The 22,093-nt window shown below is 33.6% G+C and overlaps 1 protein-coding gene and 1 long non-coding RNA gene across 7 annotated transcripts in view; one reads left to right on the top strand and one right to left on the bottom strand.

Moving 5' to 3' along the window:
* Positions 1 to 21,329, top strand: part of SPOPL (speckle type BTB/POZ protein like) — a 72,806-nt gene extending 51,477 nt beyond the window's left edge. For 5 of the 6 annotated variants that reach the window (XM_039217383.1, XM_039217386.1, XM_039217385.1 and 2 more), the window contains 7 exons: positions 1,030 to 1,157; positions 6,491 to 6,668; positions 6,749 to 6,804; positions 8,181 to 8,303; positions 16,303 to 16,445; positions 16,535 to 16,588; positions 19,860 to 21,329. In XM_039217383.1, the coding sequence (XP_039073314.1) occupies positions 1,030 to 1,157; positions 6,491 to 6,668; positions 6,749 to 6,804; positions 8,181 to 8,303; positions 16,303 to 16,445; positions 16,535 to 16,588; positions 19,860 to 20,004 (827 nt within the window). In that variant the 3' untranslated portion in view covers positions 20,005 to 21,329. The remainder of the gene's footprint in view (positions 1 to 1,029; positions 1,158 to 6,490; positions 6,669 to 6,748; positions 6,805 to 8,180; positions 8,304 to 16,302; positions 16,446 to 16,534; positions 16,589 to 19,859) is intronic. The other variant, XM_039217388.1, reaches the window with a different exon arrangement.
* The window catches only part of LOC120220314, a 44,773-nt gene continuing 42,613 nt past the window's right edge, over positions 19,934 to 22,093 (bottom strand). Inside the window, exon 3 of the long non-coding RNA XR_005525537.1 lies at positions 19,934 to 20,017. This is a non-coding gene — a long non-coding RNA (uncharacterized LOC120220314). The remainder of the gene's footprint in view (positions 20,018 to 22,093) is intronic.

The raw sequence follows: 22,093 nt of genomic DNA, 5'->3' as shown, positions 1-22,093 counted from the left end.
GAGAGACAGAGTGTGAGTAGGGAAGGGTTGGAGAGAGAGGGAGACACAGAATCCGAAGCAGGCTCCAGGCTCTGAGCTGACAGCACAGAGCCCGACACGGGGCTCGAACTCAACAGACTGGGAGATCATGACCTGAGCTGAAGTTGATGCTCAGCAAACTGAGCTACCCAGGGGTCCTTCACTGACCTCTTAGTACCATCACATTGGGGATAGGATTTCAACATAAGAATTTTGAGGAGATATAAACATTTAGTCCTTAACATGGAGTTTTTCAATTAAATTTAGTTTTGGTTTTTCAACTCCAGGTAATTCTTTGTATAACAGATTGTGAATACTTTCTATAGAGGATCTTGTTTATTTTTTAATATACAATTCTGCAGTATGTTGGGCATGTGAAACCTTTACCTCTGGCATTAAGTCGTTTACAAATTATACTAAAACCATCTTTTAGACTTTATGAAAGTTGTTTTTAGGGAAGAAGAGATTATGTCCAAAGATTTAGGGATGGTAAGAGACTTTATTTAGCTTTTTTTTTCTCTACCAATTAATGGATTTTTTTCTCTAGTGGGATAGATGCCCCAGGAAAGTTAAAGGATGCTGTTGTGATTTAGAGCATCCATTTTTAAAGGGAGAAGCAAGAAGTGAGAGGTATGTTTTCTAATCAAGTTCTGAGGAGGAGAAGTATGCCTATACCAGTGTATTTTGATCCTGTTTCATTATTAAAGAGCCTGCATTGTGAGAGACATCTCTTCCTTCTCCAAGAGATTATATCAGGCTTTTCTTTTACTTAGAAATTGAGAAATCTGAATGTGAGCCCATTGATAATGACCAAAATCTGAGTAGTGTTGTTAACCAGCCGGGTCCTGCCTGATGTAACTCTTGTGGCATTTTGTTTATGAACACACTTATCTATAATTTTTATTATGAATGTATTGGCCAAGTTTTATTTTTGTACATTAATTTAACTGTGTTATCATTAACATTCTTAGATGATTCTTTTGTTTAAACTTCTATTCTGCTTTCCCCCAGAAAGCCAAAGAGCATATCGATTTGTACAAGGGAAAGACTGGGGTTTTAAAAAATTCATTCGAAGGGATTTTTTGCTTGATGAAGCTAATGGTCTTTTACCAGATGACAAGCTTACGTTATTTTGTGAGGTGGGTACATTTTTTATTTCAAGGAACTCCAAAGTTATAAAAAGCAATAAGCCAAAAACATAAGCTAGAACAATATCGGGTATACTTTTTATTGCAAAGACTTTTAAAATTCAGTAATTGGTATAATTGATAAGGTTTCATTTATAAATGTTTTACCAGTAAGACTAGATTCAATATAGTAAGTAGCCCATTCTGAAAAGAATCTGTCATATCTATAGCTATAAATTAGCTATGGTAGTTACACTACCAAATACGAGGTACTTCTTCCTCTTAGAAAGACTGTGGATGTGTATATCTTTATATGAAAATTCCTAAATATCTTCTTCATTCTGATATAGATGGTCACTATTTTTTATCATATTCAAGTTAACCATAAACATGATTAGTAGTTTATCAGTTTGAATACAGACTGAAATAATGTACATGCATACATAATGAAACTACCTAGAAAGATTGAGAAGCTTTCTGTTATACAGTTGGGTTCATTTAATTAAATAGATGTTAGCATTATAAGCAATAGCATCCCAAAATTTTAAGATATGCCCACATCTGTTGACAAATTAGTGAGATTTATTTATTTGCATAGTATTGTATTTTAACAGTTACCAGCATAACCCTGCTGATAATTTACAGTTATAATTTGATTTAATTTGAGACTGGAATTTGCTCTTGTCATTGTTATTATTACATGGTTTTATCTGTACAAATTGTTAAGTTTACTCTTTGGAGTGACTTCAAGGATTACATTATGCTACTAATACAGTTTATAGAGAATAGACATCGGTAACATAGTTTATCAAAATGTTTAAGGTAGTTGATAATTTTCAAAAGAAACTTAATTGAAAGGTTATGACCAAGTAAACTCAATATTAGATATATGTTAATAAGTTATTGTAGATCAGTGAGTATTGTAGAAGCGTGATAACTTACTTAACTACTATTAAGTTAAGCTTTAATCTCTTTGTAGAGAATGTATAAAATTTTTTGGTGGCATTATAAACTAATATATGATATTATGCTGTGTCAGAAAAATAATTGAAATATGACTCAGACTACATAATGCAAATATGGTGCATCTTATTTTCACTTAGACAAGTTAAATGAACTGTAGGATGAATTTGTCATGAATATAATTATTTGGTTGGTAAAGCACATACTACAGTTGTCTTCAGCAGAGTTTATCATTAAATAGTTTGAAAAATATTAAAGCATTTGTTGCCAGTAGACATATTCAGAGTAGTATTTTAAATAAATACAGGTTATATTACTTAAAATTTTAGCATCCTTCATGTAGACTCTTCAGAATTTTAGGAGTTATATTAAATTCCGACATGTTAATTTTTTAAATCATACAGTCTTTGAATTTAAAGGACCTTAAAAAAGCTATGCAATCCAATTTCAAAAATTTACTGTAGTTAAGTTTTTTAAATAAACTCAGAAAATATTCCCTTTTTTTAGATTTGAAATCATGTTTACAGATATTTTCTTAGGCATATTATATTGGAACCTAGTCAACCAAGAAATTCAGAATGAAGGCTGAAATTAAGAACTTTTTTCAGTACATAACTTTTGACGTATATTTTTTTTATCCACATGCTAGTAACCTCAAAAAATATAACCTGCCATGACTTAAATTTTAAGTTGGCATTGTTCATATTCAGTTTTGGAGACTATAATAAATATTTTTAGCTACATGGAGAATTCTACCTTAGGCACTGTATTTAGCATCGGTGGGCAAAAAGTACTTGCACGAACATTCCTCATGCCCTCCACCATTTCTTCCATACCTCTCATTGATGCCCTTCCTTCTACAGCACCTCCAGCACTGCTTGCAGAAGAGGAGGAAGCATTGCACTGCCCTACCTAAAGAACTGCCTCCTCCCCCTCCCCTGCAAGTGGTGCTGTAGACAGGTAAGGCAGTTTGGTGCTACTCTTTTTCTGCAAGATATAACCTCATCTTGCAAGTTCCATGCTGTGAATAAAGTAGCCAGAGGTAGTTATTTCTAGCAGTGTAAACAGCTCTGCCCATTCTCTCCCAAAGTGATGGAGAAGACAGGAATTGAGGAATAAGTATGAGAAATAGAAAACTTTAGATTAGTTCATCTTTTTTTCCAAATCCAACAGATGTTAAATCTCATAGTCTGTAGAGCCATACCATCTCGTAATTGTAGAAGATTATACATGTACAGTTAGAAAATATATATAAATTGGATTTTTCATAAAGTTAATTCATTTAGAAGGACACACCTTTTGTCCCATCCTGTTTTTGTTGCCAGGATACCATTTCTGTTTTAAACTACTTGTGATAATGGATGGGAATTAGGTTTTAATCTTTAAAAAGCCCTTTTAAGTTGACAACCCTATTTCTGTCACCCAGATTTTTAAAAAGGCTATGACAGTCAAAAATCTAAGACCCACTATTTTAGCAGATGATATGAAATGGACTATTGAAAAGTTTCTCACTGTGGAGCCAGTGTGAGGCATGGTTAGGTAGTTGATTGAGTGGCAGAATTTATACACTGTGAACTGTTGTAAATCCTTAGTTTTTAAAAACTAGTTTGGACAATTGAGATTTTTTTTAAACTGGAAATAGTAGTCACCTCAGTTCCATGCTATTGGAGACTCAGATTTTCAGGGCAGTCATGGTTTATTAGAGCTTGCACATGTTTGCCTTTAGTTTAAATTATATTCTCATAGTGTAGCTAAAACCAAATTTGAAAATGCTTTTTGAGTGTGAGATTTTCCTTTGCAGCATTTGTCAATTTTGAATATTATACCTTTCATTTTTATTTTAAAAGAACATTTAACTGTAGGAAAAAATCTCAGACTTTTTTCTGAATTTTTTATGCTAGGTTCCATTCAGTAAGAATTTTCATTACCTGTATTTGAATATATGCTAGGAAAAAGCTAAAATTTTACCAATTTCTTGATTCTAGGTATCAAGAAAATAACCATCAGAATTTGTTCCATATCAGCTTTTAATTAGATCATTAATTTTTGCCATATAAATAGTCCCTTGAATACCCCTTAGAGTATGAAATGTTAATTAAGTCTTAGTTGAAATTTGTAGTCCCCGTGATAACGCTATGTGGATGTGTATGTCAGTAATAGAACTTCTAAATTATGATTACATATACAAGATAAAAATAAAACATCAGTGTCTATTCCTGATAAAAATGGCTGTAATTATTGGTCATTTAGTTTCTTCTGTCACCTGATTTTTGCAAGATTTTTACCTTAAATATATTCTTTTGAGTTAGGATAATAGGCAGTAAATAAAATTTAAGAAATCCTTTCCTAAATTAAATATGTTGTCACATTTTTATAAATCCACTGCATACTTTATGCAAGTAATTGAACTGATTCACTTCCTTCTGTCTTAGAAATTTTTAAGAGTAGTGCTGGATAGGAATAAAGAAATATTGTCTATGTAATAAAAAACTGACCTCTAACTAAACCTTGAATATCAGCACCAACATTTTTAAAGTATGAAGTTATAATGTATGGTATAAAAAGGCAAATCAGGTACGGATTAGTGAAGCTTTTTCTTATTTGTAGTCATTTTAGAAACAGTTTCAATAATTAAAAATTTAATAGAATACAGAACCTTTATTACTGGATTTTATTTATTTGTTTGTTTATACAATATCTTGGCTCCTATATTTAGATAACCATCTCACAAGATTGTTGTAATAGATCCTTTTTGAGCCATAATTGCATTAAAGTAGTACAACTGATTTTGAAATGTATCCAAAGAAATATTTGTGTAATACCAAGAATTTTAAAAAAAAGAATCTGATAATTATAGGGCTAGCCTTCCTTTGATACTAATTGACAGTGTGATTGACAGATTAGTTACCTTCTTGATCTCCCTTTGAAATCTTTTTATAAAATAAGTTGATTGGATTAGAGGATATCTATTTGTGTGATTCCAAATGGTTAATAATGCAGGTTGGAAAAATCAAAGTGGTTAATAAAAATATCCACAGAAAAATGAAAGTTTTCTTTACAAGTTTCCATTCATTCCCATTTTATAACTGTTTGTACGTCAGGATGAAAAAGGACTTTGAGATTTAGTATTCTCCAAACAGTTTATTGGACTATTATTATGCCTTCTGTGTTAGCATGTTGGTAGTTTGGTCCAGTTTATCCATTTCCAATTTACATTTTCTGTGTAGTTTACTTTATTGGTATGTGTCCTTATTTATTCCTATCCTTATTTAATAAAAGCCTTATGAAATATTTTTCAATTAATAGTTATTGCTGCATAACAAATGACCACAAAACTTTGAAGCTTAAAACAGTAGATAACTAACTTATAGTAGTAATGGTTCATTTACTCTGAAACATTTGCATTACTCGTTGAGTAATATTTCCTTCATTTTATTAAATGTAACAATATTAGTAGCATAGTTTTTTAAAGTTTTATGTATTTAAGTAATCTTGGCACCCAACGTGGGGCTGAACTCCTGACCCTGATATCAAGAGTCATGTGTTCCTCCGACTAAGCCAGCCAGGCGCCCAGTAGCATACTTTTTCTTTAAAGTAGTGCACAAGACTTAGCCAGTAGTGTTTTAGGATTTTATTCAGTGTATAGTCCTCTCTATTGAGAGAAAATTTAATCTCTATTATATTGAAATCTTTATGAAACCAGTGTTTTCATCATACTGTCTTTTATTATTTCATAGATAAATAAAAGATCTACAAATCGAACTAAATTGTATTGTATTGTTGATTATTATTATTATAAAAGACTTACATGAATTTTAATGAGTATGATTGCTTTTGTGAGAATTCATGTGCTTCACAACTTAAGTTAATATTACTAGATATTTAAACCAGTTATACTTCCCAAGCTATAGTTTTATAACCTTTTTTAATACTATAAAAAATCTTTGTGTGTTCTCATGTTTATTACGTATGTAATAGAGTTTAAATGTTGATAGGTCTGTGGTGTGAAAAAATAAAAATTAAAGAAATTTCTTCCTTCACCTCACAAAAATGTCTCCTGCTTATTTCAGTTTGACATCGTTATATGACTTTTATTTTGCTGAGAAGTAGTTTTTGTAATTACTTTAATAACAAACATCCTAACCAATCGGTAAGCCATTTATGCACATAAAATGTTACTTGAAAATGGTCTAGTTTGTTTCTATTTTTTCTATATTCTTTAAATTGTATCCTTAAATTTAATTCTCAGGTATTAGTATTTTTAATCAGGAGTATTTTGAATTATCCCAATGATTCTAATGATAAGAAATTTAAGGATAGACTTACTAATTACTGATACTAATTTATAAAAGTATTTCTCTTGCTGTCCATTTTTTTATTAGGTGAGTGTGGTCCAAGATTCAGTAAATATATCAGGACATACTAATACAAATACTTTGAAGGTACCTGAATGTCGACTAGCGGAAGATTTAGGTAATCTCTGGGAAAACACAAGATTTACAGATTGCAGTTTTTTTGTGAGAGGACAAGAATTTAAAGCTCATAAATCTGTACTTGCAGGTACTTTCAACATTTGGATAATATTGTACATTTTTTCCATAAATCTCTGCATTAAATAATGATGCTTAATGTTGTTACAGCTCGATCCCCAGTTTTTAATGCAATGTTTGAACATGAAATGGAAGAAAGCAAAAAGGTAAACATCATTTAAATAAAGGGTAATATTTAATTTGTACAAATGTAGAATAGTATTTTGAAAGTAATGCTACATGTTCTCATTGTTACAGTAAAATTTTAGAAATAGATCGAAGTAGAAAGGGAAAACATATGATCTGTAGTAGAACAATAGACTCAGCCTAATGTGGGTGAATATTACAATTAATAACTATTTTGATGTCCATCCAGTGGACATTACTTTGATGTCATCCAGTAAATGAGTAGTTGTTATCCAAAAGGGTGGTTCTGGTCCATAGCTGTTTGAGAGTTCTCTACTTAAGGTGTTTATTCTTCTTTTCTAAACTGTATGTTGATTTTAGAATTTTTTTTTTCTAGAACAAAAATAATACCACTAAAATAAGAAAGATTTTTTTTTAATTACATCAGTGTTATTACGTATTTAGTCAGTTTCTTATCTTTTTGGTTTTCCCAAATGTTTCTCCTTTACCTGTCATCTTGAATAGTAGTCAGATTAGAGATCAGAGATTGATTCCTTGCTCTTTGCGTTACATGTGAGCCTTCAAGCTGTAATGGGACCACTGCAAAGTTCGTTTTTGTGGCTCAGCTTCATTCTTCCTGTAGAACTAAAGGCTGCATCACATGGCTGCTTTCTTTTCTTTGATTGTTGGTCACCAGGTACTGTGATTAGCCTTTTGACCACTTTCACATAAGGAGACATGAATAATGTCAAATGGTATTGTCAGCAAAAGGGTCAGAAAAAGTTGGTATTGTCTAGTGTTAGATATTTAGCTTCATTGATCCCATGAAAAAAACCAAATACAAAGATGTAGTAGTAAAAAAGTAATACTCTTAGGACTTGAGTATGTTTCAATTAAAGAGGTAATGCCAATGTATAGATAGTATGACATGCCATTTTTCCAAAAGGGAGAGTTCCAAGGTAGTGGGCTTTGGAAGTATCTCAAATACCTGATCCTACTTTTGCTTAAATCCATTGGTTATTGGGTCTTAGGCATTGTACTTCAACCTCAGAATTCAACAAAGAAAAAGTTAATAGTTATCTCCTTCTAAGAAACAGGTCAGAAATTGAACACATGTATTTTGTTTGGCCTGAAGGTTTTTATTTAGTTTTGTTTGTTTGTTGGTTTTGTTTTTCCTTTTTTAATTGAGAAATTGAGGTTTTCTATATCCACATGTTATTGCTTGACTGGGTATACTTTTCCTATTAGACCTGCTTGCTTCACTTTGCCTGCTTAGGTTACTGAAGATTTACTTACCTCCATTTTAAAATAGAGTTCTTAAGTGCAAATTTAGTTAAATTATTGTCAAAGTTTCTCTTAGGTTCATTTGTGTGTGTATGTTGTTTGAGTATAACTTTTGTGTTGTTTTCAATATCAGAATCGAGTGGAAATAAATGATGTAGACCCTGAGGTTTTTAAAGAAATGATGAGATTCATTTACACAGGGAAGGCACCAAACCTTGATAAAATGGCTGACAACTTGTTGGCAGCTGCAGACAAAGTAAGTATGTAGGTCTTACAGCACTGAAAACTCTATTCAAGCTCAATGTATCTAAGAAGTTATCATCAAATGAAAACACTAAATAACTTGAAATATTGAGGAATTAATTTATATGGTTTGTAGATGTCTCTTTGAGTTTTTTATGAAAAAGTATGCAATGTGATGATACGGAAATGAGATTTTTCTAATCAATAAGGCATATAAATATCTTGAGCCAGTTAGAATATATGAATAAAATAAAATAATGAAATAAAAAAGGAAAAAAGTATTGGATTTTTTCCTAACTTAATTGCCTATATTTAGAGATACATTTTTTAACATGATAGCATAGAAAGAGAAAAAAATAATGTTAATTTTATAATATTCTTTTATAATGGTTATTTCTTAAAGTTTAAGAAAAAATTCAAAGATACCAGAAAATCTCAAAGCCAGTAGTTTTCAGTCCTGAAAGCACATTGGGAGATTTTTCTGAATGTATTGATTAATTTTATGCCACTTCTGTCCATGTATATACACGTAAGTTTATGAGTATGCCTATGTATGCATATATGTACATGTGTGTATGTACACATATACCGCATAGAAGGCAGGGAAGAGAATGTGATATTGTACTTGTTTTGCGAAATATTACCATTGGAACCATTACCATGCCAAGTGTATATGGAATCTATTCTTTTTTTTCCAAGTTGTTTAAATTCTGCTTAGTTAACATACAGTGTAATACATTTCAGTGTACAATATTGTGATTTAACAGTTCCACACAACACCCAGTGTTCATCACAAGTATACTCTTTAATCCTCATCACCTATTTTAATCATTTCCCCACCCACTTCTCTTCTGGAAACCATCCATTTGTTCTCTATAGTTTAGACACTATTTTCTTGGTTTACCTGTCACTTTTTTCCCCGTTTTTATTTGTTTCTTAAATTCCACATATGAATGAAATCATATGGTATTTGTCTGAAATCATATGGTATTTGTTTTTCTGTGACTGACTTATTTCTGTTAGTATAATACTCTTTAGCTCCATCCATATTGTTGCAAATGGAAAGATTTTATTCCTTTTTATAGCCTAGTAATATTCCAGTGTGTGTGTGTGTGTGTCTGTGTGTGTGTGTGTGTGTACCACAACTTCTTTATCCATTCATCAGTTGATGCACACTTGAGCTGTTTCCATAATTTGATTATTAGATAATGCTGCTGTAAACATTGGGGTGCATGTATCGCTTTGAATTAGTATTTTAATATTCTTTAGGTAAATATCTAGCAGGGTAAATGCTGACTCATAGGATAGTTCTATTTTTAACTTTTTGAAGAACTGTTTTCCAGAGTGGCTACGCCAGTTTACATTCCCGCCAACAGTGGAAGAGGTTCCCCCTTTCTGCACATCCTCACCAGTACCTGTTGTTTCCTTTGTTGTTAATTTTAGCCATTCTGACAGATGTGAAGTGATATTGTAGTTTCGATTTGTATTTCCCTGGTGACAAGAGATGTTCTGTATATCTCTTCATGTATTATGCCAATATTTTAATTGGATTAATGTATTTTGGGGTGTTTTGTAGGTTCTTTATATATTTGGAATATTAATCCCTTACTGGATATATCATTTGCAGATACCTTCTCCCATCCCATGGGTTGTCTTTAGTTGTTGATGGCATATAGTTTTTCATAGTATTCTTTTATAATTGTTTGTATTTCTATAGTGTTAGTTGTTATTTCTCTTCTCTGTTTTATGATTTTGAGGTCCTTTCTCTTTTCTTCTTGGTAAGTATAGCTAGAGGTTTATCAATTCCATTAATGTTTTCAAAGGACCAGCTCCTGGTTTCATTGATCTGTTCTGTTGTTTATTTTTGTTTTGTTTTGTTTTTCAGTTTAAGTATTATTTATTTCTGCCCTAATCTTTATTATTTCCCTCCTTCTGCTGGCTTTAGCCTTCATTTGTTGTTCTTTTAATGTTCTTCGTCTGTTGTTCTTTTAATGGCTCCTTTAGGTGTAAGGTTAGGTTGTATATTTCAGATTTTGCTTGCTTCTTAAGGCAAAGCCTGTATTGCTATATATGTCCCTCTTAGGACCACTTTTACTGCATCCCAAAGGTTTTAGACCCTGGTGTTTTCATTTTCATTTGTTTCCACGAACTTTTTTCTGTTTCTTCTTTGATTTTCTGGTTGACCATTCATTGTTTAGTAGCGTGTTGTTTAACCTCCACCTGTTTGTAGTCTTTCTTTTTTTTTTTTTATTGTGGTTCACTTCTGGTTTCATACCATTGTGATCAGAAAAGATGCATGGTATGATTCCAAACTTTTTGTATTTGTTAAGGCCTAATTTGTGACCTAATCTATAATTTGTTCTGGAGAATTTCCCAAGCGTATTTGAAAAGAATGTGTATCCTGCTGTTTTGGGATCGAATGTTCTGAATATATCCGTTAAGTCCATCATCAAGTCCAGTATTTCATTCAAAGCCATTGTTTCCTTGTTGATTTTCTGTTTAGATCATCTATCCATTCATGTGTGGGTGTTAAAGTTCCCTACTATTATTGTATTCTTACCAATTAGTTCCTTTATGTTTGCTATTGACATTTATGTATTTGGGTGCTTTCATGTTTGGTGCATAAATAAAGGGTCCCCTTTATTATGATAGAATACCCTTCTTTGTCTCCTGTTACAGTCTTTGTTTTAAAGTGTAGTTTGTTCAAAGTAAGTATTGCTACTCCAGCTTTCTTTTGACATCTATTTGCATGGTATATGTTTTTCCATCTCACTTAAATTTTTTTAAAGTTTATTTATGTATTTATTTTTGAAGTGAGGGGGGAAGGGCAGAGAGAGGGAGAGAGAATCCCAAGCCTGACGTGAGCCTCAGTCCTATGACTATGAGATCATGACCTGATCTGAAATCCAGAGTCGGACATGGGGCGCCTGAGTGGCTCGGTCGGTTAAGCTCTGACTTCGGCTCAAGTCATGATCTCGTGGTTTGTGCTCACAGCCAGCCATGTCGGGCTCTGTGCTCACAGCTCAGAGCCTGGAGCCTGCTTCAGATTCTGTGTCTCCCTCTCTCTCTGCCCCTCCCCTGCTTGCTCTCTTGTCTCCTTCTGTCTCTCAAAAATGAATAAACATTAGAAAAAAAAAGTTGGATGCTTAACTGACTGAGCCACCCAGGTGCCCCTCCATCACCTCACTTCCAATCTGCAGATGTGTTTAGATCTAAAATGAGTCTCTTCTAGGCAGTGTATAGATAGGTCTAATTTTTATCTATTCTGACATCCTACATCTTTTGATTGGAGCTTTTAGTCCTTTTACATTCAGAGTAATTACTGATAGATATATATTTATGGCCATATTATTACTTGTTTTGTCATTGTTTCTTGAGATTTTCTATAATCCTTTCCTGTCTTTGTCACTTTTGGTCTCTGTACTCAAAGAGTACCTTTAATATTTCTTGCAAGAGCGGGTTTGGAGTCACAAACTCCTTTAGTTTTTGCTTGTCTGTGAAATTTTTCTTTTTCCTTCTATTCTGAATGATATCCTGCTACTCTTCTGCCCTGCCCAGTTTCTGTTGAGAAATCTCTAGCTAGCTTTATGGGTCTTCCTTGGAAGTTAAGTACTTCTTTTGCCTTGCTGTTTCTAAGGGTTTTTCTTTATCACTATACTGTATAGTTTAATTACAGTATGTCATGGTGTGGGCCTGCTCTTGATTTTGTTGGGAGGGAGCTCTATTTGCCTCCTAGATCTCTATGTCTGTTTCCTTCCCCAGATTAGGGGAGTTTTCAGCTATTACTTCCTCACATTTTCTAATATCTTTCCACTGTCATCGTCGTCTTGGATTCCTATGATACAAATATTATTACATTTCATGGAGTCACTGAGTTCCCTAACTCTATTCTCATGTTGCATAATTCTTTTCTTTTGTTCAGTTTCATTATTTGCCATTATTTTGTATTCTGGGTCACTAATTCATATCTCTGCTTCTTCCAGCCTGCTGTTCATTGCATCAAGCCTGTTTCTAATCTGATTTATTGTATTCTTCATCTCTGAATGATTCTCTTTTAACTCTTTTATCTCTGTGGTAAGAATCTCACTGGTTTTCCATTCTTTTCTCAAGCCCAGTGAGTATCTTATGTTCATTGCTTTAAATTCTCCATAAACATGTTACTTATATCTGTCTCACTTAGACCCCTGGTCATGAGCTCATCTTGTTTTTGGATAATTTCCTTGTCCTCTCATTTTGTCTGTCTCCGCCCACTTCTGTGTGTTAGAAAAACCAGTTATGTCTTCTGTTTCTGAAAGTAATGGCCTAGGTCATGTTCACAGGGCCTGATGCTTCAGAGAGTATCTCAGGTGTGTGCTGCATGTGCTATCCTGTTGTGTTTTATTTGCTCTGTCCTTCAGGCTGATTGTCTACAGATGCTGACCTTGCCTGCTGTAGGCAGTATTTGATACCTGGCCTCATTGTGGCAAGTTTTACCTAGGTGTGTTCTGATCTGCTTTTGAAATGAAACCTGAAATGACTTTATCCAGAACTGAGGCCCTGCAGAACTCAGTGTTGGAGATGTTGTATGGGCAGGGCTTTGTGCAGGTCTCTCTGTGCTGGGACTGAGGGAACGTTGACTGAGAAGGGCAGTTCTGCCTGAATACAGGAGAGTGGGGCTTGGTTAAGCATATTCAGCAGTGCCATCCTGTACTGTTCCCTGGATGTGGCTCTGTGTTCATGCTGAGGGGCAGGGGAGGTAACTGGTGTTGGCCAGCTCCTTTGTTCTGGGAGAAGTGTCTCCATGAATGCTGCCTCTCAAGAATGTCCTCCTAGAAGAGCACATAACTCCCCCCACCCCCAGTGTGTCCCAGATTTTCTTCAGATTGCTCTTTCATTGTATCTGCCCCTGCATTGTTTGTCTGCTTTCCTCACAGGAGAAGGCGAGCCCACTTATTGACCTTTAAAACTCTAGGCTTTAATCCCCACTGGTTGCAAGAACTCGTGAAATCCTGCTTCTCTCATTTTGCAAGCCATTATTTTTTGGGAAACATTCTCCTTTAAATTCCCCTGTCTGTTCCATTCTCTCTGGCCCTTCTCCATGACTATGGCTCCTCCCCTCCACAGCACCCATGATACACGTCTGCCCTAAACCACGTCTCCACTCTTCCTGCCTTCTTCAACATCTCCTCTTCGCTCCCTTTTTTTGTTTTGTCTGTCTTCTGGTCTATTTCTGGGGTATTTAGGATGATTTGATAGTTATCTAGTCATGTTCATAAGATATGAAGGGCCTAGGGTCCCCCTACCCTGCCACTGTCTTTTTGAGCTCAAATCTATTATTTTTCTCTCTCTTTTTCAATATGTATTTATTTATTTTGAGAGAGTGTAAGTGGGAGATAGGGAAAAAGAATCCCAAGCAGGGTCCATCTATCAGCATGGAGCCTGACGTGGGCTGATCTTATGAACTGTGAGATCATGACCTGAGTCGAAATCAAGAGTTGAACTTCCCAAGCAGGGTCCATCTATCAGCACGGAGCCTGACGTGGGCTGATCTTATGAACTGTGAGATCATGACCTGAGTCAAAATCAAGAGTTGAACGCTTAACCAACTGAGCCACCCAGGTGCTCCTGGAATCTATTATTTCTTAACAATTGCACATGAATCTATAACTGTCACAATAAGAAATTAAGTTAAAAAATGACATTTGCAGTAGTATAAAAAAAAAAAACATAGGCATAAATCTGACAGATGTTCAAGACTGTACTGATTATTACAATATATTGGTAAGTGAAATTCAGTTACTGCTTAAATGAATGGAAAGAGAAATTTTGTTCATGGATTGGAACTCTCAATATTGTTAATAATTCTCCTTAAAATTCATTAGTAGAATGACTAACATGTCCCTTTAGGTTTTGTGTGGGGATTTTTTTGACAAATGGATTTTAAAATTTATGTGCAAGTGTGAGCACCTAGAAAAGTCTGATAGCTTTGAAAAAAGAAGATCAAAGCAGAGGACTAACATTGAGTGATAACACAACTTACTTTATAGCTTCAGAATTTAAGACCATGTTGTATTGGTGACAAGATAGACACTTCATTTGAACAGAATGTAGAGTGTGGAAATAAACTGTCACATATCTGGATATCTAATTCTTGATAAAAGTGCAAAGAAAATTCAGTGGAGAAGGGATAGTCTTTTCAACAGGTGGTGTTGGAACAGTTGGATACCTATATTCCTGAAAAAATGAGCTTTTTATGTGAACTTCATGCCAAATACAAAACGTTACTCAAAATTGATTATAAACCTAAAATCTAAAACTCCTAAGAGAAAAACATAGGAGAAAGTCTTTGCAATCTTGTGTTAGGCAAAGAATTCTTAGCTCTTAACACCGAAAAACAATACATAAAAGTTGACAAATTATACTTGAATAAAAATTTAAAACTTCAGACAACACAGAATAAAAAAGACTAACCACAAACTCAGAGAAAATTCTTTGCAAAGCATATATCTGATGAGCACCTTTTATTCAGAATGTATCTGCTAAAGAACTTTTCTGTATAAACTATATAAAGAATTCTCAAAACTCAGTTGTAAGAAAACAATGTTATTTCTAAAAATAAAGAAAATATTTGAACAAACACTTCCTGAACTAATGTCTGTTAACGACATCAAAAGATGCTCATCACCATTAGTTATTAGGGGAATGTCAATTTAAAACCATGAGATATTTCTACACATGTATTGTAATAGATAACATTACGAAGACCACACTAAGTATGGTCAAGGATGCAGAGGAATAAAGACTCTTATACACTGCTGATACAAATATAAAATGGTACAACCATTTTGGAAGATTGGCAGCTTCTTAAAAAAGTTTTACACTTGGGGTGCCTGGGCTGACAGTTGGTTAAGCTTCCAACTGTGGCTCAGGTCATAATCTCATGGTTTGTGAGTTCAAGCCCCTCATCAGGCTGTGAGCTGACGGGACAGAACCTGCTTTAGATCCTTTGGCCTTCCCTGCCCCCCTCAAATATTAAAAAAGAAAAACAGTTGTACACTTACCATATGATTCAGTGAGTCTACTTTTTTATCTAAGAGAAAAGAAAGCATATTCCCATACAGTGACTTATATGAATGTTTATAGAAGCTTTATTTGTAATAGCAAAAAATTGGAAACACCCAATTTATCAATTGCAGGATTGTTTATCAGTTGCAGATTATTGCAGAAACAAATTGTATGTCTATACACAATGGAATATTATTCAGCAATAAAAAGCATTGAACTGCTAAAAAAAATGGTAGTGACATGAATCAGGTAATTTGTGACTGGCTTATGCTGAGAAGAAGCCAGTCACAAATTACCTGATTCCATTTATAGAAGATACCAGGAAATGCAGACTACAACAGTAGAAAGCATATCAGACATAGCCTGAGGTGGGGTGAAAGGGAACGATTATAAAGGGGTAGGAGGAAATTTCTAGGGGTGATGATTATGTTCGGTGTCATGATTTAATGATGGTCATACAGGTGTATAAACTTTAAATATGTGCAGTTTATTGTATATCAATTGTAAAGCTTCATTAAAGCTGCCAAAGTTGTTGTAATAACTAACATAGTTATCACAATGATTTGTTGACCTTTTATAATTCTTCAATATTGAGCAGTGGCAACAGTGTACTTGGCTGGTACACTTTGGTGTTTAAAATAGGAGAAATTCACTCTAAGAGTTTGAGTAATAATAGTTTTTTAAAAAAATAATAAAACCCTATTTTTAAAATTGACACTATGTATTTTTTCAAACTGAAATTTCCTGAAGAAAATTAGTCTTTTTCTTAAATTCATTGATTTGTATCTTCCTAATATTAGGTTAAAATAACTTTAAAACTTTTTTTTACCCTCAGTTCAAAGTATAATGTACTTTAACTTTATTTTCTAAGTTATAGATATCAAGTATTTTCTAAGTTACAAATACAAAATGTTTAAAACTTGATAGTTTGAGTAAATGTTTAATTGCTATGTTTTCCTTTTGGATAGTATGCACTGGAACGACTGAAGGTCATGTGTGAAGAAGCTTTGTGTAGTAACCTCTCGGTAGAAAATGTTGCTGATACCCTTGTCCTTGCAGATTTGCACAGTGCAGAACAGTTGAAAGCACAAGCCATAGACTTTATTAATAGGTAAGCTATGCCTGTATTTCAGTGGGCATGACACCTTCAACATTTTTTCACCGGACTTTTTTTTAAGTGTGTTTAAATCTTCAATGCAGGTGCAGTGTACTTCGACAACTTGGGTGTAAAGATGGGAAAAACTGGAACAGCAAGTAAGATGACATCAGTTTCTGACTTAAAGTTGATCTGCATACATGAAATTAAATGTTTGCATAGCCTTTTGCTCATCTACAATAAGTATGAATCCAGATATTAGTTACATTATGCAAACTGCCAGTTATTTTAAAATATAATAATATGATTTAGTGGATTCTTGAGGCTATGCTCCCTTGTAGATCAGCTTCTAATGTGAACTGGGATAGACATTTAAATTTCTTAAGTGCATATGCTCACAGTATATAGTTAAGCCCATGTATTTCAGTGGCTACTAGATCTTTTCCCTGCTGCTTCAGAAAACATTTCTAAAAATGCTGGGAGATACTCATTTTATCCTAGGAGGAGTGTACCCTCCAGATTTGCCTAGAAAGTTTTTACATTCGACTGCTCACCCACACTGCTTCTTAGGTTAGCCAAGTACCTTGCATCATATAGTATTTTAGATTAGCTGCCTACTATTCTCTACTGGTAGCAATTTGTTCTTTCCTTTCTCTGGTAAAACTCTAACGGGTGTAGTAGTTGTTACACCTTTCTAAGACTGACCTTCTGAATATGAATTATTAGAACTTATTATTTCCTTCTTTGTTTTCTTCTCATTTTTAGAGTGATTGTCTACTTTTGTAATTTTTCAAAATCAAAAAGGTAAAGAGTTGATAGTTTGAAGAATTTGCACCTGCTTTTGATTAGTTTTTGCCAAAACCACTTAAATTCCATTTCCAAACTTATCAAAAGTTGATTTAAGTGAAAAAAGACAGTGTTTGAGACAATAAAATGAATGTGACCTAATTACTTCTCATTATTTTCATCTGCATTATGTTGGTTAACTCTGAATTCCTATCAGTTTGTGAATTCCTTTTTCACAAAGTAAAAATTAGTAACTACTTATAAGTCATGGGTAGTTCTGTATATTGGTTAGTGTTTGATGAAAAGTTATTGTCATGGTCTATGATCCTAGAAAAATCTATTTAAATTTAAAATATATTAGCATTCAATGACAATTTTGTTCTTTGTACTTAGTCACTTTCTAGCTCTAGTTTTATTCTGTGAAGAAAATATTTTACATTGTACAGCTTTTTCACTGTCAAAAAATACTAGCTTATTTCATATCCCCTGGAGTAGCTGTTGTATGTACAGACTTTAATAGATCTTTTTGAATTAAATAAATGAAAATGTCAGGTATATAAATAAGAGGTATTCATGTGATTCTGAACAGTTAGTTAATGAAAGAAACAAATATATGAATATATTATTTCATTATAATGTGGTAAGTAACACGATAAAGGAAGACATGTACAGGGCCCTTGACAAAGGCTGGATGGTTTGGGAATGGCTTCCTGTAGATGACATCTGAGTCTTTAAACACAAATAGGAATTAGCAAAACTAAGAAGGAAATAACAGGTATTGTAAACAGAAGAGATCACTTGATCCAAAGTATAGAAGCATGAAGCAGTAGGTGATCATTCATATGACATATGTTTATTATCCCGTAAATACCCCAGGCATTGTGCTTAGTATAAAAATATAGTGGTGAACATGACAAAGGTTTCCCTTGCCTTCATGGAGTGTTTAGTTTAGCAAGAGGCAAATAGGAATTAAATAAGTAATTGAAATAAAGCATAACAGTAGTTAATATGTATCTCAAGCATATAGCAAAAGAACCTTACCTAAACTAGAGGTGAAAGAAAGCCTTTTTGAGGAATTATTGTATAAATAAACACCTGGAGTATTAGTAGGAGTTACCCTGGTAAAGAAGAGAGAAGAAGTGTGACAGTTTATTCCAGAAAAAGGGAATCAGGTATGCAAAATTTTGATGATAAAGAAAGAATAATAGAGTCAGAAGCTGGAGAAAGCAGACAGAGATCAGGTTCTGGAAGGCCATGTAAATACATTGGGACTTTTAGACAAAGAGAACTGGGCATCCAGTAAAAGGTTTCAACCTAGCATAGGGCATGATCAGAGTTTCATTTTTAGCACTTTCTGCCATACAAGGTAGAGGATATATTGTAGGGAGCTTGAGGAGGTGATAGTTGAGCGAGATTAAATACAGGTAGACATGTTGGAAAGTTATTGGAGTAGTTCAGGCAAGAGATGAGCAAGAGATGAGAGTTGAAATTAGACTTGATTTGTGACAGTTGGGGCTAGAGAGAAATGGAAGGATAAAATATTTTGAAAGGACAATCTATCATATTTGGATATGATTTGAATGGTGGATGGATAAAAAGGGAGAAAAGAGACAAGGATAACTAGGTATTTACTCTGCATGCTTAGTAGAGCATGTTGTACATTCATTCTGTATACGATGAGCAAGTCACTATCCATATACAAAATGCCTGAGCATGTAAGCAAGAGGTACAAAGGGGTAGAGAGAGGAAGTAGGAAAAATTGTTTCTTTTTCTAAAGAACTTGAATACAGGTAATGGGAAACAATAGAGAGGATGTAACATAGTCATATTTGTGTTACTAAGGCAAGTCCTAGAAGCCAGTTTGAGGAGCAAGACCTGAAACTAGAAGACAACTTAGGAGACTGTTGTAATAATCCAAATGTGAGATGGTATGAACCTTGACTGGGAATTCAAAATATCTTTGAAAATTAAAATAGGGCTTTGATGATTGGAAAGGATGGGGTCTAGGATGACTCCCAGGTTTTAATGTGAACAATTGGGTGATGGTGGAAGCATTAGCTGATTGGAAATGAGGGAAGAAAAATTTGGAGTTTGGATAGAGACATACTGAGTTCTTTCCTGGTGATCCTGAATTTTTAGGGCCTGAGGCCATTCCAAATAAAGAGAACAAATGTTTGGGAGTGTGCCTTTTAGAGAGGGCTACAATTTAGCAAATTAGTAGTTTATCATCATTGAATGATAGTTAAAATTGTAAAGAGTAGATACAATAAGGATGAATGGTGAAGTTAAGGAAGAAGATTGAGGGCAAAAGTTGGTACTCTAGAGAAAGCCTGTTTTGTAACAGGCAGGGAAAAGAGCTCTTAAAAAGCTGGTACAGAAATGGTAATAATGGGAGTTGAGACTGTGGAGAAAAGTATCACATACTTCCAGAGTAAAGAACTTCCAGAAGAATTTAATAGTTTAAGTTGCAACAGAATATACCAGTAACATAAAGATGGTATTTTAATGAATTTACATGGCTTGACTATATAGAGGCAAAAAGTGTTTAAAACAGTTTGAAATACGTAATTTTTTCTAAAAATAATACAACAGTGTATTTTGAAAAGTACTTTTTAATAAACATCACTTAATTTTATTTTTCAGCCAAGCAGCGGACATAATGGAAACATCAGGGTGGAAGTCCATGATTCAGTCTCACCCTCACTTAGTAGCAGAAGCCTTCCGAGCACTAGCATCTGCACAGTGTCCACAGTTTGGCATTCCACGCAAACGGCTAAAACAGTCCTGAAATCTTCCATGAACTGTAGAAAAATGGAATTGACTTTTACTCCTCCAGGTCCAGAAGGATTCTAATAACAAACCATAAGCAAGAGTTGTTTCTGTTGTCTTGTCCACGAACAGAAGCTGAAAAAGCATATTGCTTGCATTTCAGGTGGATAATTTATGGTTTATTCTTCAGCTTTAAATTAGACTGATTATACTCTAATTCACTTCAAGGCCTTAAATTATATTCAATGACTTCTCTTGTTCATATAATACTTTAATTTTTTTATTGTGCCTTGTCATTTTGACTAAGGCTATGCAGGATTGCACTAGCTCCATAATGCAGTAATATTGATAACTGAAGATATTAAGTTTCAAAAGGATCTTCCATTAGTTTGAGAAAAGCAAAATTAATTTTATAGGGTTTGTCCTATGCTATCTCAAAGTTTAAAACTAGGTTCTTCTTAAAAGCACTCATTGGAGATTACTGATAATGTCTCCAGTCTAAGTCCTATAAATATAGGAAAACCTGCTTACCTTCAAAGTAAGTTACGGCAATACACTGCTTCAATTATAATTTATTTTTCATTTCAGGGGGCAAATATGCAATGAGTTGGCCCAAATTTTTGGTAAATTTTGGATATTTTTCTGTGTTGACTGTCCAACAAACTAAGAAGCATAACAAACCTTTGCTTGTGTTTCTTTGTGGGTTTGTTCAAGTTTACAATGACTGAGAAATGATTGAGGTTAAGATTTCAATAAAAAGAAAGCATGTTTTGTGCTGAATTTTTTTTAATTTATAGTGACCTACATTTATATGAAGAATTCTGTCCATGTTGAAAGTAAGGATGACCAAATGTAAATTTAATGAGTGGGCCAATTAAGAAAGATATATATGCACTTTTAATGTGTAACTTTTGTATGCTAAATGGTACATATATTTTGTTTGTTTTTGAGGGTATTAATAAGGTATAATTAATTGTGTCTTAACTTTTGAAAGAATTTTTTAAGACTGAGGGAGGCAACTGGGATGTTTGTGATAATAGAGAAAGGTATCCTTGATTATAGTTAAATTGGTTTGAATTTCAGATATTTATTACTGAATTTACTCCTGTCTTATCCCACTTTGGAGAAAGCAATTGAAAAAATCCTGGACACTCTATTCTCCTAAAAACAGTGAGCTAATATTTGCAGACTAAAGGAGAGAACCCTTAGAAATATGTCAGGCCACACTCTGAATCTTCCCCCACCTGCTCCCCAGCCTTCTTTCTGTTTCAGTTACTGTACTAACATTGTGGATGATACTGAAATTCTGCATAATGTGAACAGGATAAACTATTTATAAACTGCTTTTCATGGGCCAGTTCTTTATTATAAATGAATTTAGCTTTAAACACATATGTTCAGTGTTTGGTAGCTCTGCTCACAGTGAGGTTCTGTCCTGGTGCATATTGTCCCAGAGAAGTAGCAAGTCACTGCATCTGATTTCATGGAATAGTGACAATATGCTACTTAGGCAAGATTTATACTTGACCACAAGGGGAAAAGTTTGTCACTGGAAAAACATGCCTATGCCTATATATTCCCATATATACTTTATTCTCCAGATTAAAATTTGTATAATTTGTTTATTTAGTTTTTGAATTGAGAACAAAAAGAAAAAAATGAAGCCTGAGGTTTTAAATTAGATTTTATTTTTGTTATCTGTTAGATACTCACTGAAGCAGTCATAATATATCAAGAGTGATTCATATTTACATTGAACAAACACTTATCAGATAAGCATTTGTTAACCACAACAAACGAGCTTGAAAAGATCATATTTTCAGATATCTTCATTTCTTTCTATATAGTTTAATTGGAATCTTGTTAAATTTGAAATTGGGAGAATCCCTTGATAGAAGGATTCTTACATGGTATTGAACTTCATTCTATTTAAGAATACTAGAGGGAACAGAAACTCACTTTCTTAACAAAATTGAGTCTATTAAATTTACAGTATATAATTTAAGAAATACATACACACATACATATACACGTTAAGGTTTTTAATATTTTGCCAGGGTCTTAAAACAAAATTCCTCAGGCTATAGAATTTTGTTGTCGTATATCAA

This window comes from Hyaena hyaena, unplaced genomic scaffold (assembly GCF_003009895.1).
Source record: "Hyaena hyaena isolate Hyena2069 unplaced genomic scaffold, ASM300989v1 scaffold_684, whole genome shotgun sequence".
In the NCBI taxonomy this organism is placed as follows: Eukaryota; Metazoa; Chordata; class Mammalia; order Carnivora; family Hyaenidae; genus Hyaena; species Hyaena hyaena.
Note: the sequence above shows the minus strand (reverse complement) of the source record. Positions and strands in the feature narration are given on the sequence as shown.